The 22,598-nt window shown below is 43.5% G+C and overlaps 1 protein-coding gene across 5 annotated transcripts in view; it reads left to right on the top strand.

The window, feature by feature from the left end:
* The window catches only part of LOC133618410 (receptor-type tyrosine-protein phosphatase S-like), a 425,684-nt gene that overhangs the window by 257,561 nt on the left and 145,525 nt on the right, over positions 1-22,598 (top strand). For 3 of the 5 annotated variants that reach the window (XR_012050994.1, XM_061978743.2, XM_061978741.2), the window contains exons 7-10: positions 8,052-8,066; positions 11,259-11,528; positions 11,600-11,979; positions 19,760-19,961. Coding sequence is in view for 4 of the 5 variants with exons in the window: in XM_061978743.2 (XP_061834727.1) it covers positions 8,052-8,066; positions 11,259-11,528; positions 11,600-11,979; positions 19,760-19,961 (867 nt within the window). In the remaining variant the exon portion in view is untranslated. The remainder of the gene's footprint in view (positions 1-8,051; positions 8,067-11,258; positions 11,529-11,599; positions 11,980-19,759; positions 19,962-22,598) is intronic. The other 2 variants (XM_061978745.2, XM_061978744.2) reach the window with 1 other exon arrangement.

Here is a 22,598-nt window from a genome sequence, read left to right as displayed (position 1 = left end):
GTATAAAGGCAAACATCCATCACTGTCCGAATACTTCTGCACCTGACTGTGGTTTACCTACCCGAGTCTCTCTCACCTGTGATGAATTCTTAGAAATACAAACCCCGTTTCCATATGAGTTGAAAAAAATTGTATTACGTGTAAATATAAACGGAATACAATGATTTGGAAATCATTTCCAACCCATATTCAGTTGAATATGCTACAAAGACAACATATTTCATGTTCAAACTGATAAAATAATCATTAACTTTAGAATTTGATGGCCAGCAACACGTAGACAAAGAAGTTGTGAAAGGTGGCAATAAATACTGATAAAGTTGAGGAATGCTCATCAAAGACTTATTTGGAACATCCCACAGGTGTGCAGGAAAATTGGGAACAGGTGGGTGCCATGATTGGGTATAAAAGTCGATTCCATGAAATGCTCAGTCGTTCACAAACAAGGACGGGGCGAGGGTCACCACTTTGTCAACAAATGTGTAAAAAAAAATTTGAACAGTTTAAGAACAACATTTCTCAACCAAGCTATTGCAAGGAATTTAGGGATTTCACCATCTACGCTCCGTAATATCGTCAAAGGGTTCAGAGAATCTGGAGAAATCACTGCACGTAAGCAGCTAAGCCCCGTGACCTTCCATCCCTCATGGCTGTACTGCGTCAACAAGCCACATCAGTGTGTAAAGGATATCACCACATGGGCTCGGGAACACTTCAGAAAGTTAAAGTTAAAGTCCCAATGATTGTCACACACACACTAGGTGTGGCGAAACTTGTCCTCTGCATTTGACCCATCCCCTTGATCACCCCCTGGGAGGTGAGGGGAGCAGTGGGCAGCAGCGGTGCCGCGCCCGGGAATCATTTTTGGTGATTTATCCCCCAATTCCAACCCTTGATGCTGAGTGCCAAGCAGGGACGTAATGGGTCCCATTTTTTTTTATAGTCTTTGGTATGACTCGGCCGGGGGTTTGAACTCACAACCTACCGATCTCAGGGCGGACACTCTAACCACTAGGCCACTGAGTAGGTCCACTGTCAGTATCTACAGTCGGTCGCTACATCTGTAAGTGCGAGTTAAAACTCTCCTATGCGAGGCGAAAACCTGTTTTATCAACAACACCCAGAAACGCCGTCGGCTTCGCTTGGGCCTGAGCTCATCTAAGATGGACTGATACAAAGTGGAAAAGTGTTCTGTGGTCGACGAGTCCATATTTCAGATTGTTTTTGGAAACTGTGGACGAGGAAAAGAACCATCCGGATTGTTATAGGCGCATGTGTGATGGTATGGGGGTGTATTAGTGCCCAAGACATGGGTAACTTACACATCTGTGAAGGCACCATTAATGCTGAAAGGTACATACAGGTTTTGGAGCAACATTTGTTGCCATCCAAGCAACGTTATCATGGACGCCCCTGCTTATTTTCAGCAAGACAATGCCAAGCCACGTGTTACATCAACGTGGCTTCATAGTAAAAGAGTTAAGTTAAAGTTAAAGTACCAATGATTGTCACACACACACTAGGTGTGGCGAAACTTGTCCTCTGCATTTGACCCATCCCCTTGATCACCCCCTGGGAGGTGAGGGGAGCAGTGGGCAGCAGCGGTGCCGCGCCCGGGAATCATTTTTGGTGATTTAACCCCCAATTCCAACCCTTGATGCTGAGTGCCAAGCAGGGAGGTAATGGGTCCCATTTTTTTTTTATAGTCTTTGGTATGACTCACAACCTACCGTGATGGTATGGGGGTATATTAGTGCCCAAGACATGGGTAACTTACACATCTGTGAAGGCGCCATTAATGCTGAAAGGTACATACAGGTTTTGGAGCAACATATGTCGCCATCCAAGCAACGTTACCATGGACGCCCCTGCTTATTTTTAGCAAGACAATGCCAAGCCACGTGTTACATCAACGTGGCTTCATAGTAAAAAGAGTGCGGGTACTAGACTGGCCCGCCTGCGGTCCAGACCTGTCTCCCATTGAAAATGTGTGAAGCCTAACAACTTAAGCTGTACATCAAGCAAGAATGGGAAAGAATTCCACCTGAGAAGCTTCAAAAATGTGTCTCCTCAGTTCCCAAATGTTTATTGAGTGTTGTTAAAAGGAAAGGCCATGTAACACAGTGGTGAACATGCCCTTTCCCAACTACTTTGGCACGTGTTGCAGCCATGAAATTCTAAGTTTGTTATTATTATTTGCAAAAAAAACATCAAATAAGTTGTCTTTGTAGCATATTCAACTGAATATGGCTTGAAAAGGATTTGCAAATCATTGTATTCCGTTTATATTTACATCTATTTCCCAACTCATATGGAAACGGGGTTTGTAGATGTGAGATATTCTGAAATACAGTTTACAACCATTGTCCATTTACATGATCTTTGTTGAACTCATTCTACTGATTATAGATTGTGTGTGTCTATGTGTGTGTGTGTGTGTGTGTGTGTGTGTGTGTGTGTGTGTGTGTGTGGCTCTGCGCTGGCCGTTTTTATTCTCTCTGTGTTTCCTGGTTCTCTCTCCTCACGTCATTGTGTTCCGCATCAACCCCCCCCCCCCCCTTCCATCCCCCAGAGCTTCGAGAAGGTTGGTGCGCTCTCTCTTGTCTTTTGTTACCCCCTTTTGTTTCAGAAAGCGTCAGTCATTGAAACGGGAGAGAAACAAGAAAGAAAGAAAGAAAAAAGCCTCATGTGTATACATACGCCACCGTGTTAAGGCGTGCAAAAGCGTCCTCCGGATGGCGCTACATATATATATATATATATATATATATACATATAGTGTGCATTGTGAGGCCTTGTGTGCAGAACCCTACAATGGATGTTGCATGGTGTGGCCCTGTTGTCATGGAGACGGGAGGATTGGAGGGTTAAAAAAAGGACGTGATGTTTGCTTGCACGTGGAGAGCATGGCGCCCTTGTTAAACGTGTTTGCCCCCCCCCCCCCGCTCCCGTGCGCCATTGCATCATCACCCTGACTTGGTGGGAATGTGGTGCTCGCACCGTGTTGCTTTTGTTCGCTTGTGTTTGCATCCGGCGTTTGTTTCCATGTGGCTATGTTTAATACTTGCAGCCGTGACTCATCATCCAAGTACGCTGCTGCAGCATCTGAATGGGGTGGAGCGATAACCTGCACCGTTTACCAAAAAGCATTTAGCGCCAGATATTGTCCACTGGGCTCGGAGCGCTGGTTCACGGGCGTGGTCGCCGCTGTCGGCCCGTAGAAGGTCACTGGTATGATGCGTCGCATTTGACTTGAATTGAACACGTCCACAAACCATGAGACACAAATCAGAGGGGAGAAAACAGAAACAAGTATAAAGTACGATAATGACGATTAAATATACCGTATTCTCCGGACCATAGGGCGCACCGGGTTATAAGGCGCACTGCCGATGAGCGGGTCTAGTCAGGGCTATTTTCATACAAAAGGGGCACCGGATTATAAGGCGCATTAAAGGAGTCATATTTTTATTATTATTATATATTTTTTTTAAATGTAAAATGCTTTCTTGTGGTCTACATTATTTATATATATATATATATATATATATATATATATATATATATATATATATATATATATATATATATATATATATATATATATATATATATATATGTGTGTGTGTGTGTGTGTGTGTGTGTGTGTATGTATATATATATATATATATATATATAAATGTATATATATATATATATTTATATATATATATATACATACACACACACACACTCCAGCTCCTCCCGGGGGATCCCGAGGCGTTCCCGAGGCCTGGGAACGCCTCGGGATCCCCCGGGAGGAGCTGGACGAAGTGGCTGGGGAGAGGGAAGTCTGGGCTTCCCTGCTTAGGCTGCTGCCCCCGCGACCCGACCTCGGATAAGCGGAAGAAGATGGATGGATGGATGGATATATATATATATATATATATATATAAATGTATATATATATATAAAAAAAAAAATATATATATATATAAATGTGTGCATATATATATATATATATATATATATATATATATATATATATATATATATATATATATATATATATAAATGTGTGCATATATATATATATATATATTTATATATATATATATATATATATATAGTGCATGTATATATATACATTTGTATAGTATGTACAGTATATATATATATATATATACATATGTGTAAGTAAGTATGTATGTATATATATATATATATATAATGCATGTATATATATATGTATAGTATGTACAGTATATATATATATATTTTTTTATACATACATACTTACTTACACATATGTATATATATATATATATATATATATATATATATATATATATACTGTACATACTATACATATATATACAGGTAAAAGCCAGTAAATTAGAATATTTTGAAAAACTTGATTTATTTCAGTAATTGCATTCAAAAGGTGTAACTTGTACATTATATTTATTCATTGCACACAGACTGATGCATTCAAATGTTTATTTCATTTCATTTTGATGATTTGAAGTGGCAACAAATGAAAATCCAAAATTCCGTGTGTCACAAAATTAGAATATTACTTAAGGCTAATACAAAAAAGGGATTTTTAGAAATGTTGGCCAACTGAAAAGTATGAGAATGAAAAATATGAGCATGTACAATACTCAATACTTGGTTGGAGCTCCTTTTGCCTCAATTACTGCGTTAATGCGGCGTGGCACGGAGTCGATGAGTTTCTGGCACTGCTCAGGTGTTATGAGAGCCCAGGTTGCTCTGATAGTGGCCTTCAACTCTTCTGCGTTTTTGGGTCTGGCATTCTGCATCTTCCTTTTCACAATACCCCACAGATTTTCTATGGGGCTAAGGTCAGGGGAGTTGGCGGGCCAATTTAGAACAGAAATACCATGGTCCGTAAACCAGGCACGGGTAGATTTTGCGCTGTGTGCAGGCGCCAAGTCCTGTTGGAACTTGAAATCTCCATCTCCATAGAGCAGGTCAGCAGCAGGAAGCATGAAGTGCTCTAAAACTTGCTGGTAGACGGCTGCGTTGACCCTGGATCTCAGGAAACAGAGTGGACCGACACCAGCAGATGACATGGCACCCCAAACCATCACTGATGGTGGAAACTTTACACTAGACTTCAGGCAACGTGGATCCTGTGCCTCTCCTGTCTTCCTCCAGACTCTGGGACCTCGATTTCCAAAGGAAATGCAAACCAAACCAACCCAAACCATCAGTGATGGTTTGGGGTGCCATGTCATCTGCTGGTGTCGGTCCACTCTGTTTCCAAAGGACAAAGGTTGCAAAAATTTCACAGAAAAGGTCAGTTCAAAAAGAGGTCCATAAAATAGTTCAAAAAGACGTTCGTAAACCAGTTCAAAAAGAGGTCGTCTAAAAATTGGGCAGATCCTGTCTTCTCTCCGCTTTGAAGTCCTTGGGTTAGAACAATGTCTTTCTGTTGATTACCATACATGAAAGAACATAGGAACACCTTCATCTTGAGTTTTACGAGCCTTACTCTTGGTAGGTTTCAAAGACAGCTTTTGCCTTCTCACCAGACCCTCAATGTAACACAACGTTTTTGTGATAATTTAGAAACAATTATCCTAACAGTTACTGTATAATGTCTATTATGCTTCGATGGGACAATATGGTGATGTCATGTCAACGTCTGACACTATTGTCCCAAATAGGAACAGATCTGCGTTAATTCCGTCTATGCGCGACATAACCCGTGTTAAAATGCCACTATCTCCACCAAACACTCCGACACGCTTCTGTTGACATTTGGATCCTATTCCACCCCGTTCTGACGCATTTGAGGGAATATGTTCGCCTTATTCCAGTGACTAATGAAAGTTCTGTCCTCGAGCCAGATGGGACGGCGCCGCGGTGTAAATGTCCGCCCGCCGACCGTCCTGAATGACCCCGGTCGCTGTAGTACGCAGCCCTAATCCCTCTGGCTGTGCCGAGGTCTCCTCCGGCCTGGACTGGTAGAGATAGAGAAACCCACTCAGGATAATGGAGGGGAAGAAGGCCCTGACTCTATTACTTTCATGCTGTGTGAGAAAATGAGGGATTATCCCTCGTAATAAGATCACTTTGCAGCAGCGACACAGTGGACTCTTTACTCCTCTTTGGAACGACTTGTGCAGGTGTGGCCAGTGTCCGTTGATAGGTGTGAGATGCAGCTGCGTTGCACCTGTGTGTTGGCATGCTCAATACCGTGTGTGTGTGTGTGTGTCCAGCATGCTCTGGCGAGATGAGACGCTTGCCTCATCATGTCAGTTTCTAACAGATCTTTGTCTCTGTCTCCTCCTCGTCTTTAACCACCCAATCCAATTCTAACCATCTTCCAGATTTATTGTCCTCGGGTGCTCGAAAAATTCCCTTTATGAATGTAGAGCCATTACGGTTTCTTTCTGCGAAATGCAGAGCTGATAACTTAGATGAAATCGTCTGCAGGTTCTTTGAGTAAAAGGGTTGCGATGCAGTGGAAGTTTCCTTTATTTTCCTGGGTTTGCTAGCCAATTACTGAAAACAATCTTAGTTATTTATTTTTGTTACTTTCAAATCCTGCATTCCCTATTCGATGCTGCTTAAGTGAAATGTTTTCAACTCTACGAGACGCTTGCCTCATCATGTCAGTTTCTAACAGATCTCTGTCTCTGTCTCCTCCTCGTCTTCAACCACCCAATCCAATTCTAACCATCTTCCAGATTTATTGTCCTCGGGTGCTCGAAAAATGCCCTTTATGAATGTAGAGCCATTACGGTTTCTTTCTGCGAAATGCAGAGCTGATAACTTAGATGAAATCGTCTGCAGGTTCTTTGAGTAGAAGGGTTGCGATGCAGTGGAAGTTCCCTTTATTTTCCAGGGTTTGCTAGCCAATTACTGAAAACAACCTTAGTTTTTTTTTTTTGTTACCTTCAAATCCGAAGTGTGAAGCGACTGGTGATGAGAATCAGCACCTCCAAGTCCGAGTCCATGGTTCTCGCCCGGGAAAGGGTGGAGTGCCATCTCCAGGTTGCGGAGAAGATCTTGCCCCAAGTGGAGGAGTTGAAGTACCTGGGAGTCTTGTTCACGAGTGAGGGAAGAGTGGATCGTGAGAGCGACAGACGGATCGGTGCGGCGTCTTCAGTAATGCGGACGCTGTATCGATCCGTTGTGGTGAAGAAGGAGCTGAGCCGGAAGGCAAAGCTCTCAATTGACCGGTCGATCTACGTTCCCATCCTCACCTATGGTCATGAGCTTTGGGTTATGAACAAAAGGACAAGATCACGGGTACAAGCGGCCGAAATGAGTTTCCTCCGCCGGGTGGCGGGTCTCTCCCTTTGAGATAGGGGGAGAAGCTCTGTCATCCAGGAGGAGCTCAGAGTAAAGCCGCTGCTCCTCCACATTGAGAGGAACCAGATGAGGTGGTTTGGGCATCTGGTCAGGATGCCACCCGAACGCCTCCTTAGGGAGGTGTTTAGGGCACGTCCGACCGGCAGAAGGCCACGGGAAAGACCCAGGACACGTTGGGTAGACTATGTCTCCCGGCTGGCCTGGGAACGCCTTGGGATCCCCCGGGAGGAGCTGGACCAAGTGGCTGGGGAGAGGGAAGTCTGGGCTTCTCTACTTAGGCTGCTGCCCCTGCGATTCCACCTCGGATAAGCGGAAGAAAATGGATGGATGGATGGAAATCTTGCGTTTCCTATTCGATGCTGCTTAAGTGAAATGTTTTCAACTCTACCTTCCCCGTTCATTCTCCGCCATTCTAAAATGTCTCTCCATTGATCTCTTTGTCTTTTTGGCTGTTGTGACCCTCTTGGTTCTTTTTTTCTCCTACGTTCGAGTCCTTTTCTTTTTGTTCTTACTTCTGCTTTCTGAATGGGCCTGACTCTGGTATAGCTGTGTTTTTAAATAGATTCATGTTTTTTCTTCTTCCTCGCTCCTGTTCTCTTTCCCCCCTTTCCCCTCCATTTCCCCCCAAAACTTTTCTAACCCTGTCTTTATCTCTCTGCCCCTACTCTCCTCCCCTTCTTTTTGCCTCCTCTCCCTCCGCATTCTGTCCGCGCCCTGGTGCGTAGGAGCGACAGACACATGTACATAAGTTTATTGACCTATAAACATACGACCTCACTTTTTTTGCCCGCACTTGTTCTTCTTCTCTCTCCGTTCTGCCTCTCTCATGCTGTCTCGTATTTGACTGACATGTCCGATTGACCACTCTGTGACCGTATTACAACCCTCTCCTGTCCACCTTTATTTGACTGAGGTTTTTGTGCACTGTACAGTATCTTCTTGTCGCAATGTGGCTGCCCTATGCTTACATTGCCTCGTCATTGCGCGGAAGCGAAGCGGAGTCGCCGGCTCTCGCTTCCTCGCTGTCTTCTCTCCCTCTACCTGTTTCCCCGCTGTCTCCCGCCCACTCCCGCATTCCCTTCTTTACGTTTGTCCACCATTTTAGCCCTCTTGAGTCGCCAGGCATGCGAAGGAACCTATGAGTTCGGTCTATCGGTCTCTGGCAGCGTTGGCCATGCTCTGTATGGACAAAGTAGGTCGGACACCTCTGGTCTATGGATGTTCTCATACATTCTGGTCTTTGTAGTCTCAGGGCATTCGATCCATCGCAACTGGACTGTACGGTTTGTCTTAAGCCTCTCGTCATTTCATGTTCGTAGACTTAGTTTGGTCAGATCAAGTCCTGTGACAAGATCAGGGGTCTGCAACCTGTCCCTTGAGGCACCGTCATGAGTCTTTCAGAGTTCTGCATCAACCATTCAATTCTAGGGACAGCAACCATGACACTCCTAATAGAAAATGGTAACTAGTAGGGTTGTACGCTATACCGGTACTAGTACAGAACCTATGAGTTCGGTCTATCGGTCTCCGACAGCGTTGGCCATGCTCTGTATGGACAAAGTAGGCCGGACACCTAGGGCATTCGATCCATCGCAACTGGACTGTACGGTTTGTCTGGGAAGACATTAAGCCTTTCATCATTTCATGTTCGTAGACTTAGTTTGGTCAGATCAAGTCCTGTGACTCGATCAGGGGTCTGCAACCTGTCCCTTGAGGCACCGTCGTGAGTTTTTCAGAGTTCTGCATCAGCCATTCAATTCTAGGGGCAGAAACCATGACACTCCTAATAGACAATGGTAACTAGTAGGGTTGTACGCTATACCGGTAATAGTACAGAACCTATGAGTTCGGTCTATCGGTCTCGGGTAGCATTGGCCATGCTCTGTATGGGCAAAGTAGGTCGGACACCTCTGGTCTATGGATGTTCTCATACATCCTGGTCTTTGTAGTCTTAGGGCATTTAATCTATGGCAACTGGACTGTACGGTTTGTCTGGGAAGACGTTAAGCCTCTCATCATTTCATGTTCGTAGACTTAGTTTGGTCAGATCAAGTCCTGTGACTAGATCAGGGGTCTGCAACCTGTCCCTTGAGGCACCGTCATGAGTCTTTCAGAGTTCTGCATCAGCCATTCAATTCTAGCGGCAGTGTTTTCTGGTGAGAAACCAGGACAATCCTAATAGACAATGGTAACTAGTAGGGTTGTATGCTATACCGGTACTAGTACAGAACCTAGCAAGCTAGCTAACATATATCCGCAGTCAGCAGTGTTTTGGCTACTTCTAAATCACTAATCCTGCCATTCATGGCGACAAATAAAGTACGTTTCTTACAAGTAATATCCTTGCAGGACGAGGAATAGCTAAACATGCTTCACTACACACCGTAGCTCCCCGTCAAACACCATTGGTGGATCTACACATGGCATCCACTGTAATGATACCAAGTACAAGAGCGTATCTAGTCGATACTACTATGAATATGTCAATATTTTAGTTGTCTAATTGTCTAGTGGTGACAGGTGTGGGTCTTTACTGAGGGAAACTACGGAAAAAAATGGAAAATAAACCAGTAAGAAAGTAACATGCAAAATACTGGGAACTGAAACTGCATGTGGCTCCAAGCCAAGAACAGCTTCAGGTCTTTGATCGTGACTCTGTAGCTGGCGGGCAAGTCCTGTGACTAGACCTGACCAATCAAAGTCTATGAGCATGATGGTACTGCATGACTTGCCTTCCCTGACTTGGAGCTTGCTGAAGAACAGCTTCAGCTCTTTGATCGTGACTCTGTAGCTGGCGAGCAAGTCCTGACAAGTCCTGTGACTAGACCTGACCAGTCTAAGTCTATGAGCATGATGGTACTGCATGACTGGGCTTTCCCCGTCTTGGAGCTTGCTGAAGAAGAGCTTCAGCTCTTTGATCGTGACGTTGTAGCTGGCGAGTAAAGTCCTGACAAGTCCTGTGACTAGATCTGACCAATCAAAGTCAGGAGCATGAACTGATGAAGCTTGCTCGGATGAGAAGCAAAACATCTTCTGAGAGAAACCGAACAGTCCAGTTGGGATCGATTGAATTCCCCTAGGGTTAGGGTTAGAGGGTTAGGGTTAGGGTCTAACCCTAACACCCCAAGCTAATTCATCTATTAGGTGTTAAATTAATATGCATTTATTTGTTTTACCTAGACCTTTTAGACTATTCTATGCTTCTAACTATAGGGAATAGTTCGGGAAAGGCTATTTTTGTTCCAGCACGAGTGTTCCCAGTGCCCAAAGCTAAATCAATGAATTCACGCTTGGATGAGGTCCATTGTTGGTTCCTGGAGATTATGTCTCACACCCAACGTCAGTGACCTCTTGTAGATGAAAAATTTGCCGTCATAATCGCCAAAACTGCAGCCAAATTCATATTTTCTTACATGTTTACTTCCTGTAGCAAGGCAAGGTGTCCCGATACTTGTGTCCATGCGGTGTATTGATCTGACACCATCGGTATGCTCACAATGAGCCCAAAGTTCAGTGCAGCCATGGCCAAAAGTCCCAGCACATTCCAATCAGCATCGGGGTAATTACTTGAGAACTTGCAAAAAGGAGACCGTAGACATCATGCCCTGGTTCAAGAGCTTCTCACCTTCTTCTTGTTTGTCTGAGCAGCTCACTCCGGGTGGGGTGAGCTCACCAGTTTGTGTGTCTTTCTGTTGTACTCGTCATACAGTATTTGGGACTAAACGTGAAATATCCCTTTGCAATTTTCTGTAAGAAAACAAGACCCTGAAGTTCATTTTCCCCCTTCCTGTTACCTATTCTCTTCACCCTCTTTCCATCTGGCTCTCTCTTTCTGATTTCTCTCTCCCTCACCCGACCTCCTCTCTCTCTGTCTCCGCCTTTCCTATCCCCGCCCTCCCTGGACCTCTACCCCGACTCTCCTCCTTTACCAGTGCGCCGCGTTCCCCCTCGTTTCTCCATCCTTCCCTCCAACCACGAAATCATGCCGGGAGGGAGCGTCAACATCACCTGCGTGGCGGTGGGCTCCCCCATGCCGTACGTGAAGTGGATGGTGGGCAGCGAGGACCTGACCCCCGAGGACGAGATGCCCATCGGCCGTAACGTGCTGGAGCTCAACGGCGTGCGGGAGTCGGCCAACTACACCTGCGTGGCCATGAGTAGCCTGGGCATCATCGAGGCCACGGCTCAGGTCTTAGTCAAGAGTAAGAGACTCGAAACCCCGTTACCATTGGACCGCATCGCCCAAGCGATCCTAATCAATCTTTCCTCCTAGCCTTGCCAAAACCTCCTGGCACGCCCATCGTCACAGAGACCACAGCCACCAGCGTAACCATCACCTGGGACTCTGGCAACCCCGACCCGGTCTCCTACTACATAATCCAGTACCGAGCCAAAGGCCCGGACAGCAAATACGAGACCGTGGACAGCATCACCACCACGCGCTACAGCATCGGCGGGCTGTACCCAAACACAGAGTATGAAATCCGAGTGTCAGCCTTCAATAGCATCGGTCAGGGACCGCCCTCTGTACGCGTGGAGGCCAGGACGGGAGAGCAGGCCCCGGCCAGCCCGCCTCGAAACGTCCAGGCCCACATTATTTCACAGAACACGGTGATGGTCCGCTGGGAGGAACCGGAGGAGCCAAATGGGCAGGTGGGTTTACTCAAGTATCTTTTTAATCAGCAGATGGTCCGACCTCTAAATACCAAGAAAAGCATTTCCGATAATTCTTCTATTTACCGTTTTTTCCGGGCTATAGAGCGCACCGATACTTAAGCTGCACCCAATTTTTTATAAAATAAGTATGGTTACATACTGTATACAAGCCGGTACGAAATAGTTTGTAAATATTTATTTCCATACCTTCGTTGTTTCCAAACGGTGTCTGTAACACGGCAGTAAAACGGCCGATCAAACAAAACAGAAGTCATGGAGCTGCGGAAGCTAGCTCTCCAATCAGCTAAACAGACTCCGTAACACGGGGACGTTTTGATGAATTTACAAAGCAAACGATACAAAAAGAATGCCATGGTAAGTTGATAATACTAACACGGACATTTGTAAAGCTGTTAGCATATTCGCTAATGGTAACGGCGCTAGCTCGATTAGGAATCGGAGGAGCCAAATGGGCAGGTGGGTTGACTCAAGTATCTTTTTAATCAGCAGATGGTCCAACCTCTAAATACCAAGAAAAGCATTTCTGATAAATCTTCTATTTACCATATTTTCCGGGCTATAGAGCGCACCGATACTTAAGCTGCACCCATCAATTTTTTATAAAATAAGTATGGTTACATACTGTATACAAGCCGGTACGAAATAGTTTGTAAATATTTATTTTCATACTTTCGTTTCCAAACGGTGTCTGTAACACGGCAGTAAAACGGCTGATAAAACAAAACAGAAGTCATGGAGCTGCGGAAGCTAGCTCTCCAATCAGCTAAACAGACTCCGTAACACGGTGACGTTTTGGTGAATTTACAAAGCAAACGATACAAAAAGAATGCCATGGTAAGTTGATAATACTAACACGGACATTTGTAAAGCTGTTAGCATATTCGCTAATGGTAACGGCGCTAGCTCGATTAGGAATCGGAGGAGCCAAATGGGCAGGTGGGTTGACTCAAGTATCTTTTTAATCAGCAATGGTCCGACCTCTAAATACCAAGAAAAGCATTTCTGATAATTCTTCTATTTACCGTATTTTCCGGGCTATAGAGCGCACCGATACTTAAGCTGCACCCATCAATTATTTATAAAATAAGTATGGTTACATACTGTATACAAGCCGGTATGAAATAGTTTATAAAAATTTATTTTCATACCTTCGTTGTTTCCAAACGGTGTCTGTAACACGGCAGTAAAACGGCTGATCAAACAAAACAGAAGTCATGGAGCTGCGGAAGCTAGCTCTCCAATCAGCTAAACAGACTCCGTAACACGGTGACGTTTTGGTGAATTTACAAAGCAAACGATAAAAAAAGAATGCCATGGTAAGTTGATAATACTAACACGGACATTTGTAAAGCTGTTAGCATATTCGCTAATGGTACCGGCGCTAGCTCGATTAGGAATCGGAGGAGCCAAATGGGCAGGTGGGTTGACTCAAGTATCTTTTTAATCAGCAATGGTCCGACCTCTAAATACCAAGAAAAGCATTTCTGATAATTCTTCTATTTACCGTATTTTCCGGGCTATAGAGCGCACCGATACTTAAGCTGCACCCATCAATTATTTATAAAATAAGTATGGTTGCATACTGTATACAAGCCGGTACGAAATAGTTTGTAAATATTCATTTTCATACCTACGTTGTTTCCAAACGGTGTCCGTAACACGGCAGTAAAACGGCTGATCAAACAAAACAGAAGTCATGGAGCTGCGGAAGCTAGCTCTCCAATCAGCTAAACAGACTCCGTAACACGGTGACGTTTTGGTGAATTTACAAAGCAAACGATACAAAAAGAATGCCATGGTAAGTTGATAATACTAACACGGACACTTGTAAAGCTGTTAGCATATTCGCTAATGGTACCGGCGCTAGCTCGATTAGGAATCGGAGGAGCCAAATGGGCAGGTGGGTTGACTCAAGTATCTTTTTAATCAGCAGATGGTCCAACCTCTAAATACCAAGAAAAGCATTTCTGATAAATCTTCTATTTACCGTATTTTCCGGGCTATAGAGCGCACCGATACTTAAGCTGCACCCATCAATTTTTTATAAAATAAGTATGGTTACATACTGTATACAAGTCGGTATGAAATAGTTTGTAAATATTTATTTTCATACTTTCGTTGTTTCCAAACGGTGTCCGTAACACGGCAGTAAAACGGCTGATCAAACAAAACAGAAGTCATGGAGCTGCGGAAGCTAGCTCTCCAATCAGCTAAACAGACTCCGTAACACGGTGACGTTTTGGTGAATTTACAAAGCAAACGATACAAAAAGAATGCCATGGTAAGTTGATAATACGAACACGGCTAACCTGTTAGCATATTCGCTAATGGTAACGGCGCTAGCTCGATTAGGAATCGGAAGAGCCAAATGGGCAGGTGGGTTGACTGGAATATCTTTTTAATCAACAGATGGTCCAACCTCTAAATACCAAGAAAAACATTTCTGATAATTCTTCTATTTTCCGTATTTTCCAGAGCGCACCGATATTTCAGCTGCACCCACCGAATTTTTGACAAAATAAATATGGTTATATACTCTATACAAGCCGCAGCTATATACCGGTACAAAATAATTTGTAAATGTTTATTGACATACCTTAATTGTTTCCAAACGGTGCCTGTGACACGGCAGTAAAACGGCTGATCAAACAAAACAGAAGTCACGGTCATGGACCCACTAGCTGCGGAAGCCAGCTCTCCAATCAACTTAAGGGAATCGATAAATCCACGGTGACGTTTTGGTGAATTTACAAAGCAAACGATACAAAAAGAATGCCATCGTAAATTAATAATCCTAACGCGGGCACTTGTAAACGTGTGACTTATATGAATATCATACACATCTAACATCTTTATAAGTCTTCCACGCAGCCTCCGCATACATTTATAAACACTTACTAAACACTTTATTCATTCACGTGATTTGTCAATTTAATATGAAGGGTACTAAAAAAATCTCAGTGTACTCAAAGGTACTTTCAATTTGGCAAGACACCACCGTCCATGAACACATCTTGCCTATGGAATACCTCTCTGACCGTATCAGTACAGTTTTGGTAAGGCCAGATGTGTCTACACTGGATCTTAGGACATATTAAATATTCAAGTTACGCAGTGAAAGAATGTCAGTCTTCCATATGAGAATGAAGTCCTCTATTGTAGGGATGTTATATTGAATTAGGACTGAAGAAGTTTCATTTAAAATATAAATATTTAAATTCTGCTCATGGGGGAGCAGTCAAGTGATTGTTTTAAAATTGCAATTACTTCCATGTGACATTACCAGCAGTGACATTGGTGGTGACTCAAAAAAAAAAAACAGATTTATCCCCCTCTGAAATTACATTTGCTTTTACTGACAACAGACTAACACGGTTTTAGATTTGCACCGAGACTTTAAGGAGATTAAAACATTAAAGCCTTCATAAACGTCCCTACTGGGGGCTGTTTGTGCAGTGTGCAGGTTCATGGCCTTTGGAGGGATTGTGGCCCCGCCCTTCGAACACCACCACTGCTCTCTGAAGGAAGACTTGCTGCTCTAAATGAAGAGCACTCCCTCCTTTCTGGCCTTCTAGAATATTCACAGAAGTGCATTTTGAGGATTAATCAGTGGCGGGCCGTGCGTTTCCCACCTAGGCCTTCAGTGATGTCTCAGTCCCACGTCAATAAATACCTCTCAAAATACAATCATTGTTGTTCACGGCTTGAAAAATACTTTTACACACTACTGGGCGTTGAAACACCTCAATGTGTCAATAGTGTACAAAACGGGCAATTTTTTTGTTGCATTTAAAAATCAATAAACCCGCATCGGACGTGGCACTGTGAAAACTAAAATAATTGTAAAAAATAACATATTTGATCTCACAATTTGTAAAGCCATTGGTACCGGTACTGGAAGGCAAACCCTTTCACCGCCAGGACAGCGTAACTCGTTTCCGGGGTCGTCCGACCTCGTCTCACAAGATCTAGTCTCTCTTTTAAATATCCTTCTTGAAAATGCCCTTGCAAATATATTTCTGCCACCTAAACAACGTTTTGCTCTGCTTTTTTGTGGGTTCAAAAAGTGAGTACCGCTTATTTCTCCGCTGGCCGGGTATAAAAATAAAAATATTGAATGTGAAATAATATATTTGAACTCACAATTGGTAAAGCCATTGGTACCGTTGGTTGATTCGAGTGGAAGTGGCAGGCAAACCCTTTCACCGCCAGGACAGCGTAACTAGTTTCCGGGGTCCGCCGACCTCGTCTCACAAGATCTAGTCTCTCATCCACCCCCGGGGCCTTGCCATTGAGTGTTAGTCCCTCTTTAAATATCCTTCTTGAAAATCCATCCCTCCATCCATTTTCTACCGCTTATTCCCTGCCCTTGCAAATATATATCTGCCACCTAAATAACGTTTTGCTCTGCTTCTTTGTGGGTTAAAAAGTGAGTACCGCTGATTTCTCCACTGGCCGGGTATAAAAATAAAAATATTGAATGTGAAATAATATATTTGAACTCACAATTGGTAAAGCCATTGGTACCGTTGGTTGATTCCAGTGGAAATGGCAGGCAAACCATTTCACCGCCAGGACAGCGTAACTCGTTTCCGGGGTCCCCCGACTTCATCTCACAAGATCTAGTCTCTCATCCTCGTTCTTGCCACCGAGGGTTAGTCCCTCTTTAAATATCCTTCTTGAAAATGCCCTCGCAAATATATATCTGCCACCTAAATAACATTTTGCTCTGCTTCTTTGTGGGTTAAAAAGTGAGTACCGCTGATTTCTCCGCTGGCCGGGTATGGCTCCGGTGCCACTTTCTGCTTTCGTCAATCACGACTTGTGATCGGATACTCGGGACAACTCGTGATCTGATCGCAACCTTCTGTTAACTGAGCGTCCTTTCTTCGTTTACACTGCACAGAGAATATGACGAATACTTGTATATATTTATGAAAAAACGGGCTATTTTTTGGCGCATTTAAAAAATCAATAAACCCGCATCAGACGTGGTACTGTCGAAACTAAAATAATTGTACTAAAAAACATATTGAATGTGAAAAAATATATTTGAACTCACAATTTGTAAAGCCATTGGTACCGCTCGTAGTTGGTTGATTCGAGTGGAGGTGGCAGGCAAACCCTTTCACCGCCAGGACAACGTAACTCGTTTCCGGGGTCGGCCGACCTCGTCTCACAAGATCTAGTCTCTCTTTTAAATATCCTTCTTGAAAATGCCCTTGCAAATATATTTCTGCCACCTAAATAACGTTTTGCTCTGCTTCTTTGTGGGTTAAAAAGTGAGTACCGCTGATTTCTCCACTGGCCGGGTATGGCTCCGGTGCCACTTTCTGCTTTCGTCAATCACGACTTGTGATTGGATACTCGGGACAACTCGTGATCTGATCGCAACCTTTTGTTAACTGAACCGTTGGTTGATTCGAGTGGAAGTGGCAGGCAAACCCTTTCACCGCCAGGACAGCGTAACTCGTTTCCGGGGTCGGCCGACCTCGTCTCACAAGATCTAGTCTCTCTTTTAAATATCCTTCTTGAAAATGCCCTTGCAAATATATTTCTGCCACCTAAACAACGTTTTGCTCTGCTTCTTTGTGGGTTCAATAAGTGAGTACCGCTTATTTCTCCGCTGGCCGGGTATAAAAATAAAAATATTGAATGTGAAATAATATATTTGAACTCACAATTGGTAAAGCCATTGGTACCGTTGGTTGATTCGAGTGGAAGTGGCAGGCAAAGCCTTTCACCGCCAGGACAGCGTAACTCGTTTCCGGGGTCCGCCGACTTCGTCTCACAAGATCTAGTCTGTCATCCTCGTCCTTGCCACCGAGGGTTAGTCCCTCTTTAAATATCCTTCTTGAAAATGCCCTTTCAAATATATATCGGCCACCTAAACAACATTTTGCTCTGCTTCTTTGTGGGTTAAAAAGTGAGTACCGCTTATTTCTCCGCTGGCCGGGTATGGCTCCGGTGCCACTTTCTGCTTTCGTCAATCACGACTTGTGATCGGATACTCGGGACAACTCGTAATCTGATCGCAACCTTCTGGGTTGTTTGTAAAGCCATTGGTACTGTTGGTTGATTTGAGTGGAAGTGGCAGGCAAACCATTTCACCGCCAGGACAGCGTAACTCGTTTCCGGGGTCGGCCGACCTCGTCTCACAAGATCTAGTCTCTCTTTTAAATATCCTTCTTGAAAATGCCCTTGCAAATGTATTTCTGCCACCTAAACAACGTTTTGCTCTGCTTCTTTGTGGGTTCAAAAAGTGAGTACCGCTGATTTCTCCGCTGGCCGGGTATAAAAATAAAAATATTGAATGTGAAATAATATATTTGAACTCACAATTGGTAAAGCCATTGGTACCGTTGGTTGATTCGAGTGGAAGTGGCAGGCAAACCATTTCACCGCCAGGACAGCGTAACTCGTTTCCGGGGTCTCACAAGATCTAGTCTCTCATCCTCGTCCTTGCCACCGAGGGTTAGTCCCTCTTTAAATATCCTTCTTGAAAATGCCCTTGCAAATATATTTCTGCCACCTAAATAACGTTTTGCTCTGCTTCTTTGTGGGTTAAAAAGTGAGTACCGCTGATTTCTCCGCTGGCCGGGTATGGCTCCGGTGCCACTTTCTGCTTTCGTCAATCACGACTTGTGATCGGATACTCGGGACAACTCGTGATCTGATCGCAAGCTTCTGTTAACTGAACGTCCTTTCTTCGTTTACACCGCACAGCCGCCGCTAATGTTGATTCTGAAGGCTTCCGGCAGAATTCATCATTGGTTGATTCAAGTGGAAGTGGCAGGCAAACCCTTTCACCGCCAGGACAGCGTAACTCGTTTCCGGGGTTGGCCGACCTCGTCTCACAAGATCTAGTCTCTCTTTTAAATATGCTTCTTGAAAATGCCCTTGCAAATATATATCTGCCACCTACACAACGTTTTGCTCTGCTTCTTTGTGGGTTCAATAAGTGAGTACCGCTTATTTCTCCGCTGGCCGGGTATAAAAATAAAAATATTGAATGTGAAATAATATATTTGAACTCACAATTGGTAAAGCCATTGGTACCGTTGGTTGATTCGAGTGGAAGTGGCAGGCAAACCATTTCACCGCCAGGACAGCGTAACTCGTTTCCGGGGTCTCACAAGATCTAGTCTCTCTTCCCCCCCCCCCCGGGGCCTTGCCACCGAGGGTTAGTCCCTCTTTAAATATCCTTCTTGAAAATGCCCTTGCAAATATATTTCTGCCACCTAAACAACGTTTTGCTCTGCTTCTTTGTGGGTTAAAAAGTGAGTACCGCTGATTTCTCCACTGGCCGGGTATGGCTCCGGTGCCACTTTCTGCTTTCGTCAATCACGACTTCTGATCAGATACTCGGGACAACTCGTGATCAGATCGCAACCTTCTGTTAACTGAACGTCGTTTCTTCGTTTACACCGCGCAGCCGGCGCTAATGGTAGTTCAGGAGGCCTCCGGCAGAGTACCGCTGATTTCTCCGCTGGCCGGGTATGGCTCCGGTGCCACTTTCTGCTTTCGTAAAGTTAAGTAAGTTAAGTATATTTAGGAGTGACCACAACACTTTACGCTCTGACAAAGCGTGGACAAATCCGTGCGACGGTCTGGAGTGAAGTAAAACCATATTTTACCTTGGCTGCGATAAATACTCGTTGTTTGTATGCTGTATGACGGTATTACGGATTATTGTGCATGCAGGACAGTGAGATTAAGTGGTTAAGGTCCAGGATGACCTTGTCAATCTCCACAGGTGAAGGGCTACCGCGTGTACTACACCATGGACCCGTCCCGGCCCATGAACGAATGGAAGATCCATAACGTCCAGGACAGTGTGATCACCACCATACAGAGCCTGGTCACCTCGGAGACCTACACCATCCAAGTCCTGGCCTTCACCTCGGTGGGAGACGGGCCCTTCTCCGACCCGGTCCATGTTAAAGTCATGCCAGGAGGTCAGTGCAAGTAGACCACCTCCATCTTCTTCTGTTGGTTATCAGTACACACTAGGGTTGTACGGTACTAGTATAGTACCGCAGTGCTAATGAATCATATTGATCCTGTAACTACTTGGTATCGGATCCATACCTAAATGTGTGGTATCATCCAAAACTAATGTCAAGTATCAAAGAAGAGAAGAATAAGTGATTATTACATTTTAACAGAAGTGTAGATAGAACATGTTAAAACAGAAAACAGGGCGACACCTACCCTTTACATCAGTATTTTTTAACCATAGTATTATTGGTTTATTAGGTATTATATTTTATTGCATGATCCTGCAACTACTTGGTATAGGATCGATACTTAAATGTGTGAAATCATTTAAAACTAATGTAAGTATCAAAGAAGAGAAGAATAAGAAAATAATAGGTGTATAAATGACACAACATGTTACTGCAGACTAATTATGAGTCTTTGTTTGTTTACTTACTACTAAAGGACAAGTTGTCTAGTATGTTCACTATTTTATTTAAGGACTAAATGACAATAATAAACATATGTTTCATGTACACTAACATTTTTTGGTTCAAATAAAGACAATAATGACATTTTTTGTGGTCCCTTATATTTAGAAAAGTATCGAAATACATTTTTGGTGCCGGTACTGGTACCAAAATATTGGTACCTAGTTTAAACTAAACGCTACTTTGTATGCCAACAGTGGAGGGCGCATGTGCATGTACGAGCCAGTCTGCCCCACAACAAGAGAACTTATTGACTACAATGTGCTGCAAATAACGATTATTTTGATAGTCGATTAGTCAACAATTTTCTTAACGATTAATCGACTAATGATACAATGTTTACATATTTAACCTCTTAAGGCCCAAGCTGTTTGTTTACATTATTTGTTTATTTCTCTTTGCTATTTGGGCTTATTGGACCCTAATTAGAATAAAAACAAAGAATCATCTTTTGATATGATGTACTAAGACCATAAGTACACAAATGTGTACTTTATGTTTAGTGACATGCTAATTCTTATTTTTACACATTTTTTTTTTCCAAATTCCATTGTATGTTATACTCTTCTGACACCACCAGATGGCAGTATAAGTGTCCACATAAGTGGCCATAAGACCCCAATTCAGTAGTGTACGCAATTTTGGAAATAACAGCTAAAAGATGCTGTCCACGCATGTGGCCACTAGGCCTTTAGAGGTTTTAATGGCTCTACATTTTCCATCATCAACAAAGACGACTAATTCATTCCTCAATCAATCAATCAATGTTTATTTATATAGCCCTAAATCACAAGTGTCTCAAAGGGCTGCACAAGCCACAACGACATCCTCGGTTCAGATCCCACATCAGGGAAAGGAAAAACTCAACCCAATGGGGTGACAATGAGAAACCTTGGAGAGGACCGCAGATGTGGGATCTATCATAATAGTGTGAGAGTCCAGTCCATAGTGTATCTAACATAATAGTGTGAGAGTCCAGTCCATAGTGGATCTAACATGATAGTGTGAGAGTCCAGTCCATAGTGGATCTAACATGATAGTGTGAGAGTCCAGTCCATAGTGGATCTAACATAATAGTGAGAGTCCAGTCCATTGTGGATCTAACATAATAGTGTGAGAGTCCAGTCCATAGTGGATCTAGCATAATAGTGTGAGAGTCCAGTCCATAGTGGATCTAACATAATAGTGTGACAGTCCAGTCCATAGTGGATCTAACATAATAGTGAGAGTTTAGTCCATAGTGGATCTAACATAATAGTGAGAGTCCAGTCCATAGTGGATCTAACATAGTGTGAGAGTCCAATCCATACTGGATCTAACATAATAGTGAGAGTCCAGTCCATAGTGGATCTAACATAATAGTGTGAGAGTCCAGTCCATAGTGGATCTAACATAATAGTGTGAGAGTCCAGTCCATAGTGGATCTAACATAATAGTGTGAGAGTCCAGTCCATAGTGGATCTAACATAATAGTGTAAGAGTCCAGTCCATAGTGGATCTAACATAATAGTGAGAGTCCAGTCCATAGTGGATCTAGCATAATAATGTGAGTCCAGTCCATAGTGGATCTAACATAATAGTGAGAGTTCAGTCCATAGTGGATCTAGCATAATATTGTGAAAGTCCAGTCCATAGTGGATCTAACATAATAGTGTGAGAGTCCAGTCCATAGTGGATCTAACATAATAGTGAGAGTTCAGTCCATAGTGGATCTAACATAATAGAGTGTCAGAGTCCAGTCCATAGTGGATCTAACATAATAGTAAGAGTCCAGTCCATAGTGGATCTAACATAATAGTGTGAGAGTCCAGTCCATAGTGGATCTAACATAATAGTGTGAGAGTCCAGTCCATAGTGGATCTAACATAATAGTGTGAAAGTCCAGTCCATAGTGTATCTAACATAATAGTGTGGGAGTCCAGTCCATAGTGGATCTAACATAATAGTGTGAGAGTCCAGTCCATAGTGGATCTAACATAATAGTGTGAGAGTCCAGTCCATAGTGGATCTAACATAATAGTGTGAGAGTCCAGGCCATAGTGGATCTAACATAATAGTGTGAGAGTCCAGTCCATAGTGGCTCTAACATAATATTGTGAGAGTCCAGTCCATAGTGGATCTAAC

The sequence above is a fragment of the Nerophis lumbriciformis genome, linkage group LG19 (assembly GCF_033978685.3).
Source record: "Nerophis lumbriciformis linkage group LG19, RoL_Nlum_v2.1, whole genome shotgun sequence".
Taxonomy (NCBI): domain Eukaryota; kingdom Metazoa; phylum Chordata; class Actinopteri; order Syngnathiformes; family Syngnathidae; genus Nerophis; species Nerophis lumbriciformis.
Note: the sequence above shows the minus strand (reverse complement) of the source record. Positions and strands in the feature narration are given on the sequence as shown.